The 23,013-nt window shown below is 45.2% G+C and overlaps 1 protein-coding gene across 1 annotated transcript in view; it reads right to left on the bottom strand.

The window, feature by feature from the left end:
- Positions 1 to 2,799: 2,799 nt before the first annotated feature.
- SLC15A1 (solute carrier family 15 member 1) overlaps positions 2,800 to 23,013 on the bottom strand; it is a 66,491-nt gene continuing 46,277 nt past the window's right edge. The window contains exons 13-24 of the mRNA XM_069467591.1: positions 22,252 to 22,296; positions 22,095 to 22,127; positions 21,921 to 22,009; positions 21,280 to 21,361; positions 19,470 to 19,589; positions 18,253 to 18,399; positions 16,760 to 16,809; positions 10,798 to 10,905; positions 10,229 to 10,337; positions 8,858 to 9,001; positions 5,052 to 5,159; positions 2,800 to 3,189 (exon numbers count right to left, since the gene is read on the bottom strand). Of these exons, the coding sequence (XP_069323692.1) occupies positions 2,998 to 3,189; positions 5,052 to 5,159; positions 8,858 to 9,001; positions 10,229 to 10,337; positions 10,798 to 10,905; positions 16,760 to 16,809; positions 18,253 to 18,399; positions 19,470 to 19,589; positions 21,280 to 21,361; positions 21,921 to 22,009; positions 22,095 to 22,127; positions 22,252 to 22,296 (1,227 nt within the window). The 3' untranslated portion in view covers positions 2,800 to 2,997. The remainder of the gene's footprint in view (positions 3,190 to 5,051; positions 5,160 to 8,857; positions 9,002 to 10,228; positions 10,338 to 10,797; positions 10,906 to 16,759; positions 16,810 to 18,252; positions 18,400 to 19,469; positions 19,590 to 21,279; positions 21,362 to 21,920; positions 22,010 to 22,094; positions 22,128 to 22,251; positions 22,297 to 23,013) is intronic.

Raw genomic sequence — 23,013 nt, forward strand, 5'->3', positions numbered from 1 at the left:
TTAGTAAATAATTAGTGGACGCACATGGGTTGTGAGTTTCAGTAGCTGGGTGGGACCTATTAACAAATTCTTTCCAGGTTTGTAAACCGAACCAACGACTCAGGTCAGACCCATGACCTTACCAGTGACTTACTGAGACGACACTCCAGGCTGAGCAGGGCAGCTGGCAGTCGAGTGTTCTCTCCGCCCATGGGTGTGACTTGGGGAAGGGGCTCTTGTCCCACTTGCCAGCCACTGCCAATCTGGGGACACATGTGCCAGCCAGGTTCTGGGACAGATGGCCTGGGCCTCCTTTCCCTCTCTTTCCTGAGGAGATGGGGACAGGGAACTTTTGAGGAGCAACCTATAAAATAGAAACTTTTTCTTGACTCAGCCAGGAATAGGACAGTTCCCAAGCCCAGAGGCCTGTTGGGACCTATTCTGACTCCCAGAAACTAGAAAGCTCTTAGGGCCTCACACTGGCCTCTAGAACATTCAGGCCTAGGAAATGCGTGGCTCTTTGTTCCATGGAGACCAGGATAACAACCTACCAGATTCAGTTCCTGTTCCTTTTAAATCTTTTTTTTTATTTTGAGACAGGGTCTTGCTCTGTTGCCCAGGCTGAAGTGTAGTGGCATCATCATAGCTCACTGCAGCCTCAAGTTCCTGGGTTTAAGTGATCCTACTGCCTCAGCCTCCTGAGTAGCTGGGACTACAGGTGTGCACCACCACATCTAGCTAATTTTTTTCTATTTTTTTTTAGTAGAGACAGGGTCTTGCTATGTTGCCCAGGCTGGTCTCAAACTCCTGGTCTCAAGAGATCCTCCCACTTTGACCTCCCAAAGTGCTGGGATTACATGCCTGAGCCACTGTGTCCGGCCCCTTTTGAGTCATTAAACATATGTGTAGAGTCTAGGAGTCTCATTAGAATGTGCCAGACACAACATCAAGTGAAAACCTGAGTGGTTCTGAAGCGATGGAAGCAAGACAGAAAGCCACCCTCCTGCTGGGGTCGTCACCTGAGAACCTGAGAGCCCTGGAGGCCCAGGCTCTCTCCCTGCTCACTGCCCAGGATCAGTGCCTGAGACAGAGCCTGGCACACAGCATGTTCTAGAAAGCCCATGAGCCCTGGGCATCCCAGCCAGGATGGAGGCAAGTGGAAGGAGAATTGCCTTCTCATTTCTTCCACCCTGGTGGCCTCTGGGATGAGGGGGAAAAGGAAGTTTATGTTTAACGGGGACAGAGTTTCCATATTGCAAAATGCAAAGAATTCTGGAGATAGATGCTGGTGATGGTTGCACAACAATAACAATGTTCTTAAAACCACTAAATTGTACCCTTAGGAAAATGTTAATGCTATCACATGTGTATTTTACCACCATTTAGAAAAATAAATAAATAAAAGAGCCCGCCATTTCTCTGCTGTCCTGGGTGTAGGCCCAGGGACTTGCCTAACCCTAACCCCAACCTGCCTCTCCTCTCTCCCAGGTGGCGGCCTCTCCAGGTGAGACACTGGTGACCTCCAGAGGGGATCACCAGGACCTGGCTGGAGGAGTCACCTGCTGGGACTCCACTGGCAATGGGGGCCTTCAGAACTCAGGTCCGCATCCTCACGGGAGCCCTGAGAGCTCTGAGACGGCACACGTGATCACTCCTTCCTGTGTAGTCCTTGGGAGCAGGTTTGCCAGCCTCTGCTCCCCACACGCGGCCCCTCTTGTCCACCGAGGTCAGGCCTGGGGTCCCTCCTGGCCCCCCAGCGGACAGCCGCCTCTCTCAGGCCCTGCAGCTCCCACTCTGCCTCGCCCCTGCCCCCCCCATGGCCTTAGCCATCACAGGTTGGCTTTTTGTCACAGGTGAGGAGACAGGATAGTCTGGTAGTCAAGAGACAGGGCGTGCTCTTGGCTCAGACATGCGGGGGTTCAAATCCTGGCTCCGCCAGTTGCTGGATATATGACCTTGGGCCAGTTACTTAAACTTTTTATTCCTCATGATAAATATCTACACTATGAATTAGGCATTGTTTTTCCTCTTTGATATTTACTCTTCGTTTTTTATTTTTGCTATCCAATCTTTGTCCTAGGCATTAAGTGTTTATAATGTTTTGGGAGAAGTTTTGCTCCAGCAGAAAAATGTGATAGGGATTGAGAGAAACACTGAGATGGTTCACAAATACGCACTTCATGATCCTAGTCACAAAAGAGAAGTCTTTCTTTCTATCTGTCTACCTATCTATCCATCTGTCTGTCCAGCCCGGGGAAAAACAGGACCAGGGAGAAACAAACCCTGATGTTTCATGTCCCTGGGATTTTTCTTATGTGCATATTGCTTTTGTTAATACTTTTATCAACTTCCTATGAAATTCTAATGAGCATATACTGCTTTTTAATCCCATAACATGTTAAAGTTTTCTTACACAGACACATGAACACTTACTCTTAAGAACAGAAATTTATTTCATACCATTGACACTTCAAAAATCATTACTGGCTTTCGCTGAAGTGGTTGAGTTATACATAATTTAAAAAGAGGTAGAGACTGGAATAACAAAACAAAATAAAAAAACTGAAGTTAAAGTTACCAGATAATACTAGCTGGTACTTATCATAGACCATTCTACAACCTATAAATTGACTTTTGGCATTGGTTCCTGCCTCATTTAGCAGAGTTTTCAGAAATGTGTTAAAAGGAAAACAATATGGAACTTTGTTGCAAAATTAAGTTAGTCCAAAACAACTTCATTTGTGTGATAGGCAAGGAGACAAATGCAGGGTATCTTCTCAGGGTTGCGAAAGTAAGTGTGTGTGTGTGTGTGTGTGTGCGCTTTAAATAACTGTTTAAAAAAAAGAGACTTCTTGCAGAGTTTTAGATTCATTGCTGGCTTCACAGCTTTCATGGTTTGGCTGCCAATTCTGAAGTCTTCTCCACCTGGGGCCATCCATGGGGTGTCTGTCCTGTCACCTGGGGACAGAGGTCAGGGCATGTGCTGGGCCCAGTCCTTCTCTACTTGCTTCCTGGCTTTCACATCTGCGTCTCTGACATGGGCCCCGACATCGTATACAGGTTACTCTTTTCTGGGCTCTTTTTCTTTTCATCTTCATCAAACTGAGCTTCAATCTCTGCTGGGTTGACGTAAGTGTAGAATCGAGCCATGATGGCAAATATTACACAGACGACCAGAAGCAACACAGCAAATAGGATGTATTCGGCCCACTTTGGAGTTGGAGTGGGAGCAAGGAAAAAAAAACACAAAAATAATACAGGTCATAATAATGTATAGATTGTGTGTATTTATCTTGCTATGTCCCAATGGAAGGTGATTTGAAATTACATTATGGAAAATTGATAAGTGACTAATACAGATACAGTATGGCCAGCTTTTCCAACATAAATGACATTTTCCTAATAGCACTGGGGCACAGCAACAAAAGACTTTGGGAAGATGAGAGGGAATTTCCAGAAATCCCAAGCCTTCAGCCACGTGGCTGCCCCTGGAAGGGTGAGGCCCAAGAGAACACCAAGCAGCACCTTGGAGGGAAGAAGAATGTGCTGAACAGTGTCAAGATCCCTGTGTCACCCCCTGGAGACACCTGGAGCTCATGAGCACACGGCATTAGCACGTCCTCTGATGGCACCCGGTGCAGGAAGTAATGAAACGGCTGGGATAAGGCAGCTCCCTTACGAGGCAGATCTGCTGCAGCGCCGGAGCAAAGAGTCTAAATATCAGAAAAACCCTCATTTTATTGTAGTTGGAAAAAATTACAACCACCTGTAGAATGGTTTCACCTTCAGGTGTTACGAAAGTCTATGGATAATGTGTCTGCTCTGGGGCTGCTAAGCTGCGCTCATTGAAGCTGGGAGAGATGTTTCTTTTGGCAGTAAATCACATAAGGGTGCATGTACATTTTTTTTAATTGAAAAAAATATAACTAATTATCACTGACTAAATCACAAGTACACATTACATTGCTTTTATTTATTTATTTTTTCTTTCTTTTTTGAGACAGAGTCTCACTCTGTTCCCCGGGCTAGAGTGCCGTGGCATCAGCCTAGCTCACAGCAACCTCAAACTCCTGGGCTCAAGTGATCCTCCTGCCTCAGCCTCCTGAGTAGCTGGGACTACAGGCATGCGCCACCAGGCCCACCTAATTTTTCTCTATATATTTTTAGTTGTCCAGCTAATTTCTTTCTATTTTTTTAGTAGAGATGGGGTCTCGCTCTTGCTCAGGCTGGTCTCGAACTCCCGAGCTCAAACAATCCACCCGCCTCGGCCTCCCAGAGTGCTAGGATTACAGGTGTGAGCCACCATGCCCGGCCTTATATTGCTTTTCTAAAAACAATCAGATCACTAAATTTTATTAAAAAGATATTGTGAGTTACCCACTCCATGTTCCCTCAAGGGTGCATGGACTTTAACCCAATCTGTTTATTTTGGTCGTCAAATACTGATACAGTTTGGCTATCTGGCCCCTCAAAATCTCATGTCGCAATTTGATCCCCAGTGTTGGAGGCCGGGCCTGGTGGGAGGTGTTTGGGTCATGGGGTTGGATCCCTCATGAATGGCTTGGTGCCCTCCCCATGGCAGTGAGTGAGTTCTTGCTCTCTTAGTTCACCAGAGAGCTGGTTGTTTAAAAGACACTGGCACCTCCTCTGGTGCTCCCTCTCATGCCATGTGACACACCTGCCCCCCTTTCACTTTCTTGCATGAATAAAAGTGTCCTGAGTCCTTTCCCAGAAGCAGATGGTGGCACCATGCTCCTTGCATAGCGCGCAGAACTGTGAGCCAAATAAACCTTTTTTCTTTATAAATCACCCAGTGTTGGGTATTCCTTTATAGCAGCACAAAACAGAGTACAGCAATGACCAACTATATAACACCAAGTGGAAACAGTAAGAATCAGCAGACACTGCCATAGGCTGTTTGGTGACAGCCCTATGGGGCTGGCCTGGCAGCTTTATCCAGCCATTGGCCCAAATGGCCCTGTAGACCATGCAAACAGCTAGGAAGGGTCATGATGACTATTAGTATTGACAGACGAGACAGGGGTACATGCGATCTCCTAGCCACCCGGTACCTGTTTGCTGAACTGGCCTGCCCCTGCCACGATGAGCACAATGATGTTGCCAACAGCCACCGTCAGCAGCCAACTTGCTTGAACCACTGTCTTCATGTTGGAAGGAGCCTGAGGAAGCAAAGCAAAGAGAATCCCAGTCTAGATGTCGGCCTCAGAGCAGGAGAACACAACTCACCGGTTCATTTCATTAAGCAGTCTACCCTACAAATGCATGTGAGATGTCAGGTTGGTTTAAAGGTACAGAGGTTCATCGCTTGGGTAACAACACAGCCAGACACTCACGCAGGAGCACACAAGAGCCCCTGCGTCTCACTCTCCACATCCTTGCCAAGCTGACCTCTTAGTTAAATGGACAAATCTACAGACAAACTCATTCTGTCTCTGAAGAAGAGTTTCCAAGCAAAGCCATGAGCACGGCGTGTTCCTCCCCACAATGGCGGCTTCTCTCCAGGCTGTAACTTTGCCCCTGGGTGGCTTTCCTGCCACCTCACCAACATCTCTCTGCAGACTCTTGTCACCTGTATAACAGTCACCTCCTTTCTGTAACTGTGAGGTTATCACAGAACGGGATTGTCTAAGTCACATTCACCATCTTTACTTCAAAAATGGAAGTGACTGGGCACTGTGGGACACAATGACTGTGACTGCAGTTTTGTCAAAATAGTTCAAACATTAAGCTCTAATGTGGGTGGCAACAAACCTGGCCTCATTAGCCTTGAGACAGTGTAGGGACAGGACTTGGGCCTCTAGGGAACCTGAAAGATAATGAGGACGTGGGCCTGTAAACCAGCACTTCTGTGCACAGCTGGTGCCATGTGGCTGGTTCAGAACGTAGACTCTGCTGACTCTCAGGACCCTGGAGTGTCCTTAATACACTTTCTCCTCAGGACTCTCAATCTCCAGTGTATGACGTGGGAATACGGACACACGTGGACATGTGCACTCTCAAAGCTGAACCAAGTAATATTCTTTTTTTTATAATGTATAATTTGTAATTTCTATTTCAATAAATATATGCACAGGTACGATTACACACTAGCAGACACAATGAAGCAGTCAGATGCTGGAACCTAAAATTAGGATCCCTTGGATTTCAACAGCTACAGACGCAGACTGACCAGGGGTGCCCTGTGGCGAATCAGATATCATGGCTGGGTAAATGATGGCAACGCAGATCTGAAACTGTGAACGGTATTTGGCGAAGTTCCAGACAAAATACATTTTTCCCTTGAATTACAATGATAGGTACATTTCTGGAAATTTTGGTGATATTAAAATGGTGAAAAAAATACATTTGTTTATATGTAAAGCAGATTTGGTTCTGGGCTCAGATCATTTGCAGTAGGTTCTTTTACCTCCAGAAATGTCCAGCCACGTGGCAACACGTGGAATTCTTTGTTATACAGGATTGTCCAGCTCTTTACAGCATGTCTAGCATTCCTGCTCCTATTATGACAATAAAAATATCCCCCCTGCCCCAATAGTTCAAAATAACACTGGAGGTGCCACTGCCTTCACCTAGAAGCACTGATTGAGAGGGACAGAAGTACACAGCCAAGCCCTTGGGAACGAAAAGGAATCCACAGTGGCCAGAGTTCTGAGAAGGAGGAAAGGAGAGAGACGAGGTCAGAGAAATTGGCAAGGTCCCTTTTACACCTTGTTGGCCACAGTGCAATCCCAAGACTCAATGCCAAGGGCAATGGTGGGGGCCACTCTTAGGTTTTCTGCGAGGGAGTGACATGGTCTGGCCTTGCTGTGAAGGAGGGGGGGGGGTCACTCAAAACTTGTTACTCAGCAGATTGCACTGTACTTTTCTGAGAATTTCACACCCTCGTTCATTCACTTCATTCATTCAACACATAAGGATTGAAGGGTGTCTCAGTGATCTGTTCCTGTTACAAGCTACACCAAAATGTAGTAGCTCAAAGTAACAGTTTGTTGTTTTCCCTTATTCTATGGGTTGGCTGGACAGTTCTTCTGCAGGTCTCACCAGAGTCACTCATGCTGCTGTCTGTATTCAGCTGAAGGGTTGGCTGGGGACTGAGCACAGCTGTGACAGCCGGGATGACTGGCTCTCTCTCCATGTGCCCCTTTTTTGTGGGGCTACTTCTAAGTATCATGCAGCATTCCAGGGGTGCAAAGGAAGGACTGGGCCAGGCCTCTGGATGCTTAGGCTCTGCAACTTGTGCAGCCGCACTATTGCCATGTTCTGTTGGTCAAGACCAGTCACAGGGCTGGTCCGGGTTCACCAGGCGGAAAAAGAGACTCTACCTCTTCCTGGGCGGAGCTTCAAAGTGGCATCACCAGCAGTGGCACTTACGGAATTTATGGCCATGAAACATTCTACCTAGCTCTGGGCCAGGCCCTGGGGATACAGCCTGCCCCTCTGCGGCCTCTACAAAAGGCCAGAAAATGCTACGAGAAATATCAACTGGGGAGAGAAGGGAAGGCCTCCCCATGGAGAAGTCTGAGCCCAGACCTGAGCATTTGGGCAGGCCTGCCTGAGAAGTCTCCGAGGTTTCCAAGAAAGACAACTGTCTTTCCAGGAGCCCAAGCAGCACCAAGTCTGCCCTGGGGGAGGCCAGAGGGATCCAGGGGACATTGCTAATGGCTGTTGTGATATTATCATTGTTGCGGGATGGAGTGGAAGCTGCCCTAGTTCCAAACATCGGTCTTTTTACACTCACTTGCAGGCTGGGTGACACTTGCCATTTCGATTTCTTCTTTGGTCAAATATCCTCAAAGCCCCCGGTCCTGCTCACTGCACTGTGAGGATCCCCAGGTTTATAAGAGACTGGCTAAACTCCAGAGGAACAGACACGGCACTCAGTAAACAGTTCACTGAACTGGAGGGCCAGGAGCTGGCGCTACTGAGGCGACAGGAGGGTTGTGCAGATCAGTGCGTCTTGCCAACAGGCATGGTGAAATCGCGCTGGTGCAAAGTGTCCATGAATACACCTTCTCCTGTTCTCTCTCCACCTACTTTCACCTCCCCTCTCCCTCCACTCCTTACCCCTTCCGTTTTGTCTTGTCTCTCCATTTCCCAACACGTTCCTTCCATCCTTCCTCACTTCCTGCCCTTCACCTCCTTCCCACACCATTTCTTTTTCTATCTCCTTCCGCTTTCCCTCTTGTAGCTTCCTCCCTCTTCTCTCCCTCTCCTCTCCCACTTCCTTCTTCTCTGCTCTTCTCCTGACCGCCCTCCTCCTACCTCCTCCCTCCCCTCTCCCCATCTCCACCTCCCCTCCCATCTCACTTTTCCTCTCACCTTCATGCCTCCACCTGCTCTTTTACTCCCCCAGTTTCCTCTCTTTCCTCCTTGCCTCCCCTCCATCCCTATCACCTCTCTCATTCCTTCACCAGCTCCTTTCCTCCAATCTTCTGTCCCCTCACCTCCTCCTCCTGCCCTTTCTCATCTCTCTCACTCACCAATTCTTTCCCCCAGTTCTCTCTCTTCCTCCTCCGCCTCTCCCTCTCACCTCCAGCACCACCTCTCCTCCCTTTCACCTCCTTCCTTTTGTCCCCACATCCCCTCTTCCCTGCACCTACTCCCGTGGACCTGCCCACCGTCTTCCCTCCTGCCTCCCTCGCTCTTCTGCTCCCCTGCTCCCCAAGTAATGTTCTTATTCAGTAAAGACAAGACTTGGTGATCTCAAAGGCCTTGTTTTGGGGAAGATGCCCTAATGCTTTCTAAAACTTTCTAAAACTATAAACATACAGCTATGCCCAATTTAAATTATGTTGCACCAGCATTTTCTGAAGGCAGGGGTATGGCAGAGGGGTGGTAAAAACGATGAACAAGAGACCTGAGCATATGAGGACTTCAGTCCCGTGATGGAGAAGGCCACCTCGGCACAGGTGATAAGGAAATACTGTGGGATTTGCAGAGCCATGTTCACTGTGTTGGGTGAAATATCTTCAAACTCCTTCACCTCGGGGCAGCCATCGTCCTATGCCAACAAGGCAAAAGAGGGAAAAGAAATTAAAGTCAAGATGGCGTCTAAAATAAATTTTTTTTTATTTTTATTTTGAGATAAAGTCTTAGTCTGTCACCCTGGCTAGAGTGCCGTGGAGTCAGCCTAGCTCACAGCAACCTCAAACTCCTGGGCTCAAGCGATCCTCCCACCTCAGCCTCCCAAGTAGCTGGGACTACAGGAATGCACTACCATGCGCGGCTAATTTTTTCTATATATATTTTTAGTTGGCCAGCTAATTTCTTTCTATTTTTAGTAGAGATAGGGTCTCGCTCTTGCTCAGGCTGGTCTCGAACTCCTGATCTCAAGCAATTCACCCGCCTCGGCCTCCCAGAGTGCTAGGATTACAGGCGTGAGCCACCGCGCCCGGCCAAAATAAAATTTTTTTAAACAGGCCAGTTGAGTATGACTTTCTAGGCTTATGTGATGTGATTTATCAAGTAAGTACACATTTTCAACATAAATATACAACACTGTATTTTATGTTTGTGGTGGGACAGCCTTTGTAGGATTTGAGAATGTGTTCAATAGCATTTTCCTCTTAAATAAGAGAGTAGATTAGGTTTGTTTAAAACGTTGCCATCCCTTTGAACTACAAGATTCTAAAGTCCATGTTCACAGTGTATAAGGGAGCATCAGACACTGCTCAATATGAACTTTTAGCCAAAGGAAGTCAGTCTGTTTAATTTAGTTCTAATCGTTAACTTAAGTCTATGTTAAAGAGTTAGTGGTGGGCCGGGCGCGGTGGCTCACGCCTGTAATCCTAGCACTCTGGGAGGCCGAGGCGGGTGGATCGCTCGAGGTCAGGAGTTCAAGACCAGCCTGAGCAAGAGTGAGACCCCGTCTCTACTAAAAATAGAAAGAAATTATATGGCCAACTAAAATATATATATACAAAAAATTAGCCGGGCATGGTGGCGCATGCCTGTAGTCCCAGCTACTCGGGAGGCTGAGGCAGTAGGATCGCTTAAGCCGAGGAGTCTGAGGTTGCTGTGAGCTAAGCTGACGCCACGGCACTCACTCTAGCCTGGGCAACAAAGTGAGACTCTGTCTCAACAAAAAAAAAAAAAAAAGAAAAGAGTTAGTGGTGAATTAATTGTGAGCCCATTTAAGACACAGACCCTAATAGTACTCTAGTTAAATCATTCCTGTGTCCTAAGTGCTGTGAGTAGCACCTGGGACACGCTGCAGGGAGTCACTCACCTTCCTTTTGATCACAAAGGTGTAAGCACTGCCAAACCCAAGGTAGAATGATGTGAAATCACGTGGACACTGCGTTGGAATCTCTGCTGAGTTTATTGTGAGGCTTTGCCTATTAAAAGAAAGAACAATATAGGCTAACCCTCTTGGTATTAAAAGCTTCAGTGTATTTTTTTTTTTTTTCTTTTTTGAGACAGAGTCTCACTCTGTTGCCCGGGCTAGAGTGCCGTGGCATCAGCCTAGCTCACAGCAACCTCAAACTCCTGGGCTCAAGCGATCCTTCTTAGCTGGGACTACAGGCATGCACCACCATATCCAGCTAATTTTTTCCATATATATTCTTAGTTGGCCAGATAATTTCTTTCTATTTTTAGTAGAGATGGGGTCTTGCTCTTGCTCAGGCTGGTCTCGAACTCCTGACCTCGAGCGATCCACCCGCCTCAGCCTCCCAGAGTGCTAGGATTACAGGCGTGAGCCACCACGCCCGGCCTTAAAGCTTCAATGTATTTTTGAAAGAAAAAAAACTTGAAATCTTTGAACTTTGAAGCAAAGAGTTCAGTATAGGTACTTACATGCCAGAAGGAAAAAACTGATACTTGCTGGCATTGTAACTGGTGACATCTTCATAAACCTTCCCACTCACGGTGACGTTGATGACCTTATTAAAGGTATTCACAAATCTGAAACAGGAAACCATCTGTCTTGTACCTCTGAGGTCCCCAAACCCTGGGCTGCAGCCTGGTACAGTCCATGGCCTGTAAGGAAAAGGCACAGAGCTCCGCCCCTTTTCTGTCCCCCCAACCCCCTCCCTATCCATGGAAAAATTGTCTTCCAGGAAACTTAGGAAGGGGGGCACACAGCAGGAGGTGAGTAGCTGGAGACAGCTAAGCTTTATCTATATTTACAGCCTTACCACTGCACCCCATCCATGGCATCACCTCCTGAGCTCTGCCTACTCCCCATACCCCCCACGCCCCCATCCATGGAAAAATTGGCCTCCAGGAAACCACTCCCTGGTGCCAAAAATGTTGGGAACTGCTTTGTAACTGAACTATGGAATAATTTATTCTAGGTCACAGTACCTGTAACTGAAGTTGGGCAATGCTGCCTTTTAATTAAAAAAAAAAAAAAAAAAAAGAATTCAAGATGTTTACAGAACACTTCTAGAGAATAAAGGCAGAAAATCAGCAATGCTAGCTTTGCCCTTGCTCACTCACTCATAAGAACACACCTAAAAGAACTTACTGATCACAGTGTTTATACATGCCAGGTACTGTTCTAAGGACTTTGTGAATATCACCTAGTTCCATGATACTTCGGAATATTCAGCAGGGACTAAGATAGGTACTGACCCTTCCCTTTGAGAAGGCAGCCATGCCTTGTGTTCCTTGCTCCAGAAGCTTTAGAGCTCAAGTAATGAGGGACCAAAGCCAGATGTTGCCCCGTCCCTAAAAGACAGCCCCCATCTAGCCCACCCATTTCCTATCTCTAGGAGGCTGAGGCAGGAAGGGGTCCCAGGGTTGGGGAGGAGAAGTGGCCAACCAGGTAATGAGAGAGTTTTAACAGGAATACATTTTCAAGGATAGAAAGTAACATTTCAGGATGAGCACACTTCTTGTTTTGTTTGTTTGTTTGTTTGTTTTTGAGACAGAGTCTCCCTCTGTCACCCTGGCTAGAGTGCAGTGGCATCATCACAGCTCACTGTAACCTCAAACTCCTGGGCTCAAGTGATTCTCCTGCCTCAGCTTCCTGAGTAGCTGGGACTACTGGTGGCCTGGCTAAATTTTTCTATTTTTAGTAGAGACCGAATCTCGCTCTAGCTCAGGCTGGTCTTGAACTCCTGACCGAAAGTGATCCTCCTGCCTTGGCCTCCCAGAGTGCCAGGATTATAGGCATGAGCCACTGTTCCTGGCCCTGATCCCACTTTTATTATATTGTGAATAATATTTATATTGTCATATTGAAAATCCTGTTTATTGGTCTGTTTTTTAGACTCAATCTAGCACATGGAAAACACAGAAACATAAATATGATAAATGTTAACAACGTGAAACACACTGGAGCTGAGGTGAAAAATGAAAGCTAATTTCTTTACCATTTATATTAGCAAGTTAATAGATGTCATCCTAATCATATACTCTGACTGTGTTATTTCATGTTTTAGTGCTAACTAGTGAAAGCTACATCAGAAATTATTGTCGTGACAGGAGAATGGGGAATGGGGTTCAAAACTGAAGTGAATAGGAGACCTACTCTTACTTTTTCCCAATTTATTATTTTTCATTCTTATTAAAAACTTATTAGAAACTTACAGTAAATTGGCTGTTTGGCATAGAATTCTATGAATTTTAACAAGTATCTAATAATAGATTTATAAATACTGTCCCAATCAGATTACATGGCCACCCGAATGGTACTACCCCTTAGTCAAACCTCTCCTCCACTTCCAAGCCGTGACAAACACTGATGTGTTCTGCGTTCCTATAGTTTGTTTTTGCTTTCCCAGAACCTCATGTATTATAAATGGAATGACAGAGCATGCAACTTTCTGAGATTGGCTCCTTTCACAGCATGATGCACTTACAGCATAATTCATTTGCAATTGTTCCTCTTTTTTGCTAAGTAATATTCCACTGTATGGATGTCCTATAGTCTATTTATCTATCACCCGTTGAAGGACATTTGGGTGATTTCTGATCTTTGGTGAGTATGAATACAGCATTTATAAACATTTCTGTACAGGTTTTTACGTGAATGTAAGTTTGCATTTCTCGCAAGTAAATATCTAGGCGTGGGATGGCTGAGTCGTATGGTGAATGTGTGTTTACCTTTATAAGAAACTGCCAAACTGTCTTCAGAGGGGCTACACCATATTGTACTCCCACTAGCGATGCACAGGAGTTCTGGGTGCTCTGCATCCTCACCGATACTTGGTATTGTCAGTTTTTAAAAAATTATCATAGCTATCCTATGGGTGCATTATAGCTCACTGTGGTCTTAGTTTATATTTCCCCAGTGACCAATGACGTTGAACCTCTTTTCATATGGTTATTTGCCACTTGTATTCATGTATCTCCTCTGGTGACGTGTCTGTTAAAATCTTTTGCTTTTGTATGTGTGTGTATGTGTGTGTGTGCGCGTGCTGTTTTTACTGGGGTGTGAGACCTGCGGTGGGAAATGTCACTGTGGGGTATGGGCTACCCCTCCTCACAGGGAGTGTCCATTCTAATCTTCCTGGGGTGCTTAGCGGAACTTTTTCTTCTTCCTGGAGCTGCTCTGGCTGCCAGCAGCCCCCGAAGGCCCACGGCTGACTGTCCCCCACTTGGAAGAGGATTTCGTCTTTTTCTAGGAGGTGCTCTTGTTGCCTGCCTACTCGGGATCACTGGCTGCTGTTCCCTCCTCGGGTGAAGACTCCTTCTTCTTGGGAAGACTCACGCTGCCAGTGGCCTCTGCAAGGTCAGGAAACCACCCCTCCTGCTTGGAAAGAGGCCTCTTGGTCTTGGGTTTGGAGACAGACAGATGGGTGGTCTTCCATTCCATTCTCCTGAGACAACTCCTGGGGCTTTTGCTTTTTCTTCTTTTTGCGTTTTTCAGCCGTCTTCTCACGCTCCTCCCGAGTGCTCCTGCTGTTTTCCGAAGCAGCCAGGACAAGCGCCGCCAGTCTTTTCTTTTCCTTCTTCAAGCGTTTCTTCTCCTGCATCTCTGGTTTCCGGTAATCTCAGCAGCCGCTTCCTCTGCCTGAACCACGGCTTCCTTCCTGGCGTCCAGACCCTGTCGTGGACTCTCTGCAGTCTCACAGGACAGCCGCCCCTCAGCTGGTTCTGGAAGCTTCTCCACCAGCGCACTCGCGGGCACCTCAGAGAGGCAATCGATCGGTGAAGCAACGCTGCATCTGTGTGCCAGGCGCTGCAGCCTTTGTACTTGGCAGCTGCTGGGCCCAGGAGGGTGGAGGGGAACGTGAGTCCCGATTTCGGAGTGTTACCCCTTGTCTCCAGGACTCTGGAGACTTGCTCCCTTTGCTGGGCCCTGGGAATCCCTCAGACACCAGGACTGTGCTTTATTTTTTAATTGGATTATTTTCTTATTATTGCGTTGTGAGAGTACTTTATATATTCTGGATACAAGTTCCTTGTTAGAGATGTGATTTAAAAATTTTCTTCCAGGCCGGGCGCGGTGGCTCACGCCTGTAATCCTAGCACTGTGGGAGGCCGAAGCCGGTGGATCACTCGAGGTCAGCAGTTCGAGACCAGCCTGAGCAAGAGCGAGACTCCATCTCTACTGAAAATAGAAAGAAATTATCTGGCCAACTAAAATATATATAGAAAAAAATTAGCTGGGCATGGTGGCGCATGCCTGTAGTCCCAGCTACTCGGGAGGCTGAGGCGGTAGGATCGCTTAAGCCCAGGAGTTTGAGGTTGCTGTGAGCTAGGCTGACGCCACGGCACTCACTCTAGCCCGGGCAACAAAGCGAGACTCTGTCTCAAAAAAAAAAAAAAAAATTTTCTTCCAGTTTGTAGCTTATCTCTTCATCTCGTAAGAGTGACATTGACAGAACATTTTTAGTTTTGATGATGTCTAATTTATCAAATTTTTCTTCTATGGATTGTACTTTTGGTGTCATATCTAAGAGCCCAAGGTCACAAGGATTTTTTTTTTATGTTTCTTATAAAAATTTTATAGTTTTACATTTTACATGTAGATCTATAATAAATTTTGAGTTAATTTTCATATAAGATGTATAAAGATTTTTATATAAATTTTGTATAGAAATTTTGCATAAGATGTGAGGTTTAGGTCAAGTTCATTTTTTACATATAAATGTCTAAATGTTTCAACACCATTTGTTGAAAAGACTTTCTTTAATCCATTGAATTGTCTTTGCACCTATGGCAAAAATCAGTCGGCTTCACTCGTGTGGGTCTATTTCTGGACTGTTCCATTCATTTATGAGTCTATTGCTTTGCCAAAACAACTTTGTCTTGATTATTGTACCTTTAGAGTAAGTTTTAAAATTAACAGTAGTAAGACTCTTTCCATGTTATTCTTTTTCAAAATTATTTTAGTGATTCCAATTCGTCTACCTTTCCATATAAATTTTAGAATCAGCTTGTTTATATCTATAAAAATAATGCTATGATTCTTAAAAATTAATTTATTTTTATTTATTTATTTTTTTGAGACAAAGTCTCTGTTGCCTGGACCAGAGTACAGTGGCATTATCATAGCTCATTGAAACCTCAAACTTCTGGGCTAAATCAATCCACCTGCCTCCTCAGCCTCCCGAGTAGCTGAGAGTACAGGAGTGTGCCACCACACCTGGCTAATTGTTTTTTCTTTTAGAAGTTTTTTTGTTTGTTTGTTTTTTGTTTTTATTTTGAGACAGAGTCTCGCCCTGTCACCTGGGCTAGTGTATAGTGGCATTATCATAGGTCACTGCAACCTCAAACTCCAGGCTCAAGCGATCCTCCTACCTCAGCCTTCCAAGCAGGTGGGACTACAGGGGCCCATCACCATGCCCAGCTAATTTTTCTATTTTTGTGTAGAGACAGGGTCTTGCTGTGTTGTTCAGGTTGGTCTTGAACTCCTGGCCTCAAGTGATCCTCCTGCCTCGGCCTCCCAAAGTGCTGGGATTATATCCGTGAGCCACCACACCCAATTCAATGATTTTTTGATAGGAATTGAACTAAACCTATAGATAAATTTTGGAAAAATTGACATCTTTACCATACAGTCTTCTGGTTAACAAACACAGATGTCTCTCCATTTACTTAGCTCTTTGCTGATTTCTTTCCTAAGCATTTTATAGTTTTCAGCACTTAAATCCTGCACATTTTGTTAGACTTATATCCAAGTCTTTCATATTTTGGGGGGCAATAGCAAAAATGATATGGTTTTTAAATTTCTGTTGTCAATGGTTCATTTCTAGTATACAGAAATGTGATGGATTTTTTATTGTTGCCTTTGCATCCTGTGATCTTTCTAAACTCACTTATTGATTCTATGAGCTTTGTTGGGCAGAGTCCTGGGGACTTTCTATGTAGACAACTGTCATCTGGGTGTAGGAATAGTTTTATTTCTTCCTTTCCAATCTAGATGCTTTTACTTCTTTTTCTTGTCTCATTGCTCTGGCAACCAGAAGGATGTTGAATGGGAGTGCGAGAATGGACACTCCTCCCTTGTCCCTGATCTTAGTGCAGAGCTTTAGACTTCCACTCACCATAACGTTAGCTCGAGTTTCTGTAGATGCCCCTTTTCCCTCCTATTCCTAGTTTGCTGAGAGTTGTTATCACGAACGGATGCTGAATTTTATCAAACATCTTTTCTGCATCAGTTGATAATATCATGTGAATTTTCCTCTTTAGTTTATTAAGATGATGGCTTTTATTGATTGTTTAAAATATTAAACTACCTTACATTCCTGGGACAAACCCCGCATTCCCCTTTTATATCCTTGTTACAGCTGGGCTTTACTACGGGTTTGCATTACTTCCATAAGAAGCTGATATAACTTAAGTGTTGAAGAAATATACATACCTGATTCCATTTTGTCCTTTATCTGGCTTCTTGCTAAGGCCATCATTTACCTGAGAAAGAAAACAGTAATATAAGAACAATTTCAAAATCTTACTCGTTAGAATAAATGCAGATGAACTTTTCAGTCTCTGAGAAGGCAGCGTTGACACTTATCCTAGGAGCTAAGGGCCCGATTACATTTGAAGGGCGATTTCTTCAGGCCTGATTTTCCCTAAGGCTAACATGAGCCTCTGCAGTGTTTGATCCTTGCTGGCCTGTGGTTCCAGGGAACACTGCTCTCTAAGAACTTAGAACAAACCACTCAACAGCTCCCTAATTAAGCAAACAACCGAGAGTTTTAATTCTGCATAGCAGTTCTGTAGAATCTCACTTAGCTTCACCTTACAGAATGCCTGCAACTCTTCATAGCTGCTTCTTGTACTGAATGTCATATCTACATATCTATAGTTTGTCATGAAATATTTTGTGTGTGTAGTATTCTATTGCTTTTACCTGATGTATTCACCATATTTTTTCAGAGACTGCTCTAATTTTCCAACTACTCAGTGCAAATGTTTAAAATTAATGTAATTAAAAATATATTTAAAACTTCATCCAAAAAAGTCCCTGAGGAAGAGAAAATGAAAAGCTCTGAATGACTTCAAATTGCCCTTATTTCTGGGGAAAATAAGAGACTTCCAAGGGAAAAGGAATGTATTGTAGTTGACTATAAATATAATCTGTTAACAAATAAGCACAATTTAAACTTACTTTAGTTCAAACAAAACAAAACAAAAAACCCAAAAAGTCCCTGAGAATACACCTGTGTATTCTGCGTGACTTGTGTATACACAGAAACACACATACAGGCACACATTTGCTCAGACTGTATACAATGTCTAGAAGTTTTTGTTGTTGTTGTTGTTGTTGTTGTTGTTGTTTTTGAGACAGAGTCTCATTCTGTTTTCCTGGCTAGAGTGCCATGGCGTCAGCTTAGCTTACAACAACCTCAAACTCCTGGGCTCAAGCGATCCTCCTGCCTCAGCCTCCCTAGTAGCTGGGACTACAGGCATGCACCACCATGCCTGGCTAATTTTTTCTATATGTTTTTAGTTATCCAGCTAATTTCTTTCTATTTTTAGTAGAGATGGGGTCTCACTTTTGCTCAGGCTAGTCTTGAACTCCTGACTTCGAGCAATCCTCCCGCCTCAGCCTCCCAGAGTGCTACGATTACAGGCGTGAGTCACCACACTCAGCCTAGAAGTTTTTTAAAAAGTTTTATTTTTTAATTAATATTAAACCTCCCCATCCCCCAGTCAAAGTTTTCTTGGAAGTACTTGGAAGTCAAGTACACTGTCCAAAGTGGACTTGAAGACTGGCATTCTTGAAGAAGGGATAGACTGAGGATGACCTCATATAATACTACACAGGGACAAAACAAAGTCACACCAATAAGAAGCCCTGTCTCACGTCCCCAGCAGCAAGGACCCAGCTGTGGGTGCTGAACTACTTACCACGCGGTAGTAACTGGGGTCCCACACGAGGAGGGTGTGGCGCTGGCCCTGCTTAAAGTCTTCAGTTACGGCAGTGACTGGTGAGCCAGCAGAAGAAATGTTTATACTTGTCAGTTTGTCTACATCAAAAGTCATAAATTCATCTGTCTACAGATGGGGAAGGAGTCATGGTTAGTACCACAGAGTCTGGTTCGGCACTGTGCACCTGCACGTTGGAACAGCACGTTATAGGACGACAGTCCACGTTTCCAAGTTCATGTTCGTACATATCAAAACATGCCTGTGGGGAGCTGGCCTGTACGTGCCTCAGTCTCCTGCCCACTCTTACGTTCTCTATCATGAGGGTTTTTAGTATTAACACTACCCCGGGAATTAAACTTCTCACCAAGCATTTCACTTTTATTTTGCTTTATGAAGATAAATGCTATGGAAATTATTTCCACCACTGGGCAGAGAACATCAGGGTTAAAAGCACCAGCCCTGGGGAAAATCAATACTGGGCTGCTCCAAGCATTAGGAGTCAGGATTTTTTTTTGTTTGAGGTTACTAGTTTGGCAAGGTCTAAGTTCTCTACCATGGCTGAACAGGAATGAGGCCAGCTACATGAAAATCTCTGGGGTTGGGACCCAGGTATCAGAACTGGCAAAGCTCTCCAGGGGATCCCAAGATGGAGTCAAGGTTGACAATCACTGATCCGGAACAATGACCATCTTAGGGCTTTCTGAGCTTGGTGCTGGTGACAGTTGGGCCAGGTAAGTGTTTGTTATGGAAGACTGTGTGTAGCTCCCCGGGCTTCTACATATGAGACACCAGCAGCACACTCCCAGTTGCAACAACAGCAAATGTCTGCAGAGATTACCCAATGTCCCCAGGGTCCAAATCACCCTCAGGTTAGAACCACTGACCTAGATCCCTGCTGTTGAAGTGGCTCCATGCCCCGCAGCACGTGACTAGAGAGCCTGTTAAACATGCAGCATTCCAGACCTACTGATTAAGAACCTGCCTTTTAACAAGCTCCCCAGGTGATCTGTGTACACAGTACAGTTGGAGGCACACTGGTTTCCAGTAAAGACAAAATGAGATCAAGATACTTAGACATTTCACCTCTGGGCTGGGCTGGGACTTGTACAAGGACCAAGAAGAACAGCTTCCCCAAATCCTACCATAACTCAGGTAAAACGATGAAGAAAGAAAAGGTTACATTTCCTTGTACTTACTTGAGACATTGGGTCAAGTGTCACCATGTTCCCAGGAAAAAATATAGTCATGCTATCATTTCCTACATTCAAAACTTTAATTTGGACTTCGTTTCCTTTGGGAAAGACTGGAAGAGTTTTCTGAGCAAAATAAAAGAAAATTGGCAGTGAGGTCTTCAGTGCAACGTTGAAGAGAATCTCACCCTGGCCCTGGGCACTTCCCCAGCTGTGCGAAGCTGCGCTGCCTGAGACATGCCAGTCACCCCCACTCAGCGCCAGTCACTGGCCTCGTGGCACCCACAGAAAATGACATTTGTGCAGAATCTTGAAGTAGTCAGAAAGAGGGCGCTCTTTGTCCTCTCTAGCCAGGGCCAGGTCAAAGGATGCCAAGATCTGAAGCCTGATATCTGAGTGGTCAGAGCAACCACAGCCTAAAGGAACATCCCCCTTGTGGTGACACCTGGGACCAGCTCTTCCCCGAATCCCCTGTCCTCCCTGTAACTCTGGAGCCCCGTCCTCAGCCCTGGACGTGGCGCCGTCAACATCTTCTCACAAATTCTTATGCCCTCCTGCCTCCACACCTGTGCTCAGAGTTTTTCTCTTTTGTCTACAGCGTCCTCGCTCAAATCCCAGTGTCAGTGAAGCAACCTATGTCTGCCTTGGCCCACAACTCAGTTTCCGTGTTCAAGAGGGAGTAAGTACCCCACGTTCCTAGCAGCACTATTTAGTGTTGCCCAAAGGTGGAAGTAACTCAAGTGCCCATCCAGGGATGACAGAATAGACAAAATGTGGTGCAGACACACAATGGAATATTAACCTTAAAAAAGGAAGGAAATTCTGACACATGCCACAACATGGGGGTGAACTCTGAGGACATTACATTAAGTGAATAAACCAGTCACAAAAGGACGAATACTGTATGATTGCACTTATGTGTGTGATCATATTCACAGAGACAGAAAATAGACTGGGGGTTGCCAGGGGCTGGGGGAGGGAGAAATGGGAGCTGTTGTTTAATGGGTACAGAGTTTCAGTTTTGCAAGATGGAAAGAGTTCTGGAGGTTGGTTGCACAACAATGTGAATGTCCTTCACACCGTTGAACTGTGCACTCAAAAATGAATAAGATGGTACATTTTATGTTATGTGTATTTTACCACAATTAAAAATAAAAAATTATTTTTAAGAAATAAAAAGAGGGAGGGAGAGATGGAGAGAGAGACAGAGAGAAGAGAGAGGTGGGTCAGGGAGGGGACAGAGAGAGAGAGAAATGGAGAGAGATCCTCTTACCTCCTTTCTTATGTACCACATAGCCCTGTTTCTGGGATTTGATCTCAGATAACAGTATTAAGAGTCTAGTTTTGCCCACTCTGGTCCAACAGATGTGTGGAGTATCTTGGGAACTAATTATTATTAGAAAAATTAGAATCCAAAATGCATTTTCACATCAAAAAAACAATTACACATTTTTGAAGTGATGCTTGTTTGTAAATGATGATCTTCTTTTGGCCAGATCTCCTAGGAGTTCACACAGTAAAAGAACATGTTCCATAAACCTCTCTCCCATTACAAAAACTGTACTATCAATGCCAACTACTTATGTGAGATTTTTTCTCCTAATGAAGGCCATCCATGTGAGTACTCCCAGCTGCACCCGCGCAGGGATAAGAACCCGAAGTTCACCCCTTCCTCACACCGTCTGCAGCTCCAGACCTTGCTTTCTAGGGACAGCCCTGGCCTCCCCTCATCCTCTCAGTCCTGGAGAAGGAAGATTCTGAATGCGCCACCTGAGCCCACCAGGAGAGGATAGTGGAGAATCAGAGGACAACTCACGTCAATTTCCACTTGCACAATTGCAGCCACCACAAAGGCCATGGAAGCCAGGAACATTCCAACTGTCATCCTCCTAAAGGAGCTGGTTGGGACAAGAAGGGAGTGATTCCCACAGCCAGTCTAGTATAGAAGAGCTAATGATAAGCCCCCAAAGGAAACGCCTCCCCTGCCCGCCCGTCCCCTAAACAAAACTAACTTCCCTACAAAAGCACATGAGCTTGAAAGGGTCTCTCCCTTTGTTGTTCATGACCAAAATGCCTGTGGGGAGTTTGCCTGTACAAGCCTCAGTCTCCTTGGAGGAGGATCAAGGGAATATACCTTCTCATTAGCATATTTACACTTAAATTCTAGAAACTAAATTTCAGATTACAATGAACACTTCTATCATCTACACACCTAAGAGAACCTCAATCAGAGGGTTTTCAGGCTTTCATTAGCAGCACTTTTATCTTAAAGGATATTTTCAGAAACCTCAGCACACACGCATCTGTTTAATTCATTCTTCAAACCCCATATCTAGGTGATTCTGTGGGAGGGGCTGCAGGCGTCCTTTCCACGGAGCCCCGGGGCGGGGACCGCAGCCCACTGCAAAGCCCCGGGACCAAGGGAGCCTCAACCAACCCAGCCAAGCAGTCACCTACGTGAAATTGAAACCGCATTTTTCAATCAGAGGATACACCACAGCATCGAAGATGGGGACCATGATAATAATCAAGATGGCATTCAGGGTCTGCAGACAAAGTGGAGGGAAAATGTTAAATGTTGTCTCCAAGACGACTTTGATCTCTGACAGCAACTTAAGTATTTTCTCCTACCTGCATCTGATCTGGCTGAATTTCTATAGCTCCCTAAACAGAGAATTAAAAATATCATTGAAAAATGTCATTAAAGGGAAGGAGAACAGGGACAAAGGGACAAAAACAAAGGCGTAGTGACCGGGGAAGGTCAAATGTCTTGACATCCCAAACTTACAATTTTCCCGCTCATGGTTGTTGCTTGCAGCGTCCACCGGGAGCCCTTAAAAACGAACACGGTTACTGCAACATTGGGAATGTGGGTTTTTAAAATGTTACAAGTCAGCGTTGAGTCTTTTCCAAACCAGTAATGAGGATTGAAATGTCATGGGATTTAAATTGGTTTTAAACATCTGGTTAGCCTCCCAGCTCTATGTTAACACTAGGTGAAAAGAAACGGGTTGTGTTTCTGTCGTACCGTGAACAGAGTCCACGGTATTCCAGCCCCTCATGCAGATGCACAAAGTACTGCTCTGAGATGCAGCTGTCTCTAGAAATACGCACAGGCATTTCTGAGGCTTGCGGGAAAGCACGACACCATCTGCAAGGTGAAAGCAGCTCTGTGTGCTGTGGATCGTATGTATTCACCGGCATCGAGGATTCAAGAGCATTCCTATGAGGGCTTCGGAGCCGTTTTTGACATCGTGTGCTGGCTGAAACCAGATCTCCATCACGAGAGGGAGCGATGGATTTAAACTGGGCACCCCAGTGATCGTCAACCCATTTTATAGTGAAAGATGGCCCAGGACTGTACAAGTATATATTATTATTTCCACGGAAGACTAAACATGTAAATGTGTCAATAAGAATCTGTCAAATCCACTATGAGGACATCATAGAAAGTCAGATAACTGGCCAGGCATGGTGGCTCACACCTGTAATCCTAGCATTCTGGGAGGCCGAGGTGGGAGGATAGCTCAAGGTCAGGAGTTCAAGAACA

Source organism: Eulemur rufifrons, chromosome 4 (genome assembly GCF_041146395.1).
Source record: "Eulemur rufifrons isolate Redbay chromosome 4, OSU_ERuf_1, whole genome shotgun sequence".
In the NCBI taxonomy this organism is placed as follows: Eukaryota; Metazoa; Chordata; class Mammalia; order Primates; family Lemuridae; genus Eulemur; species Eulemur rufifrons.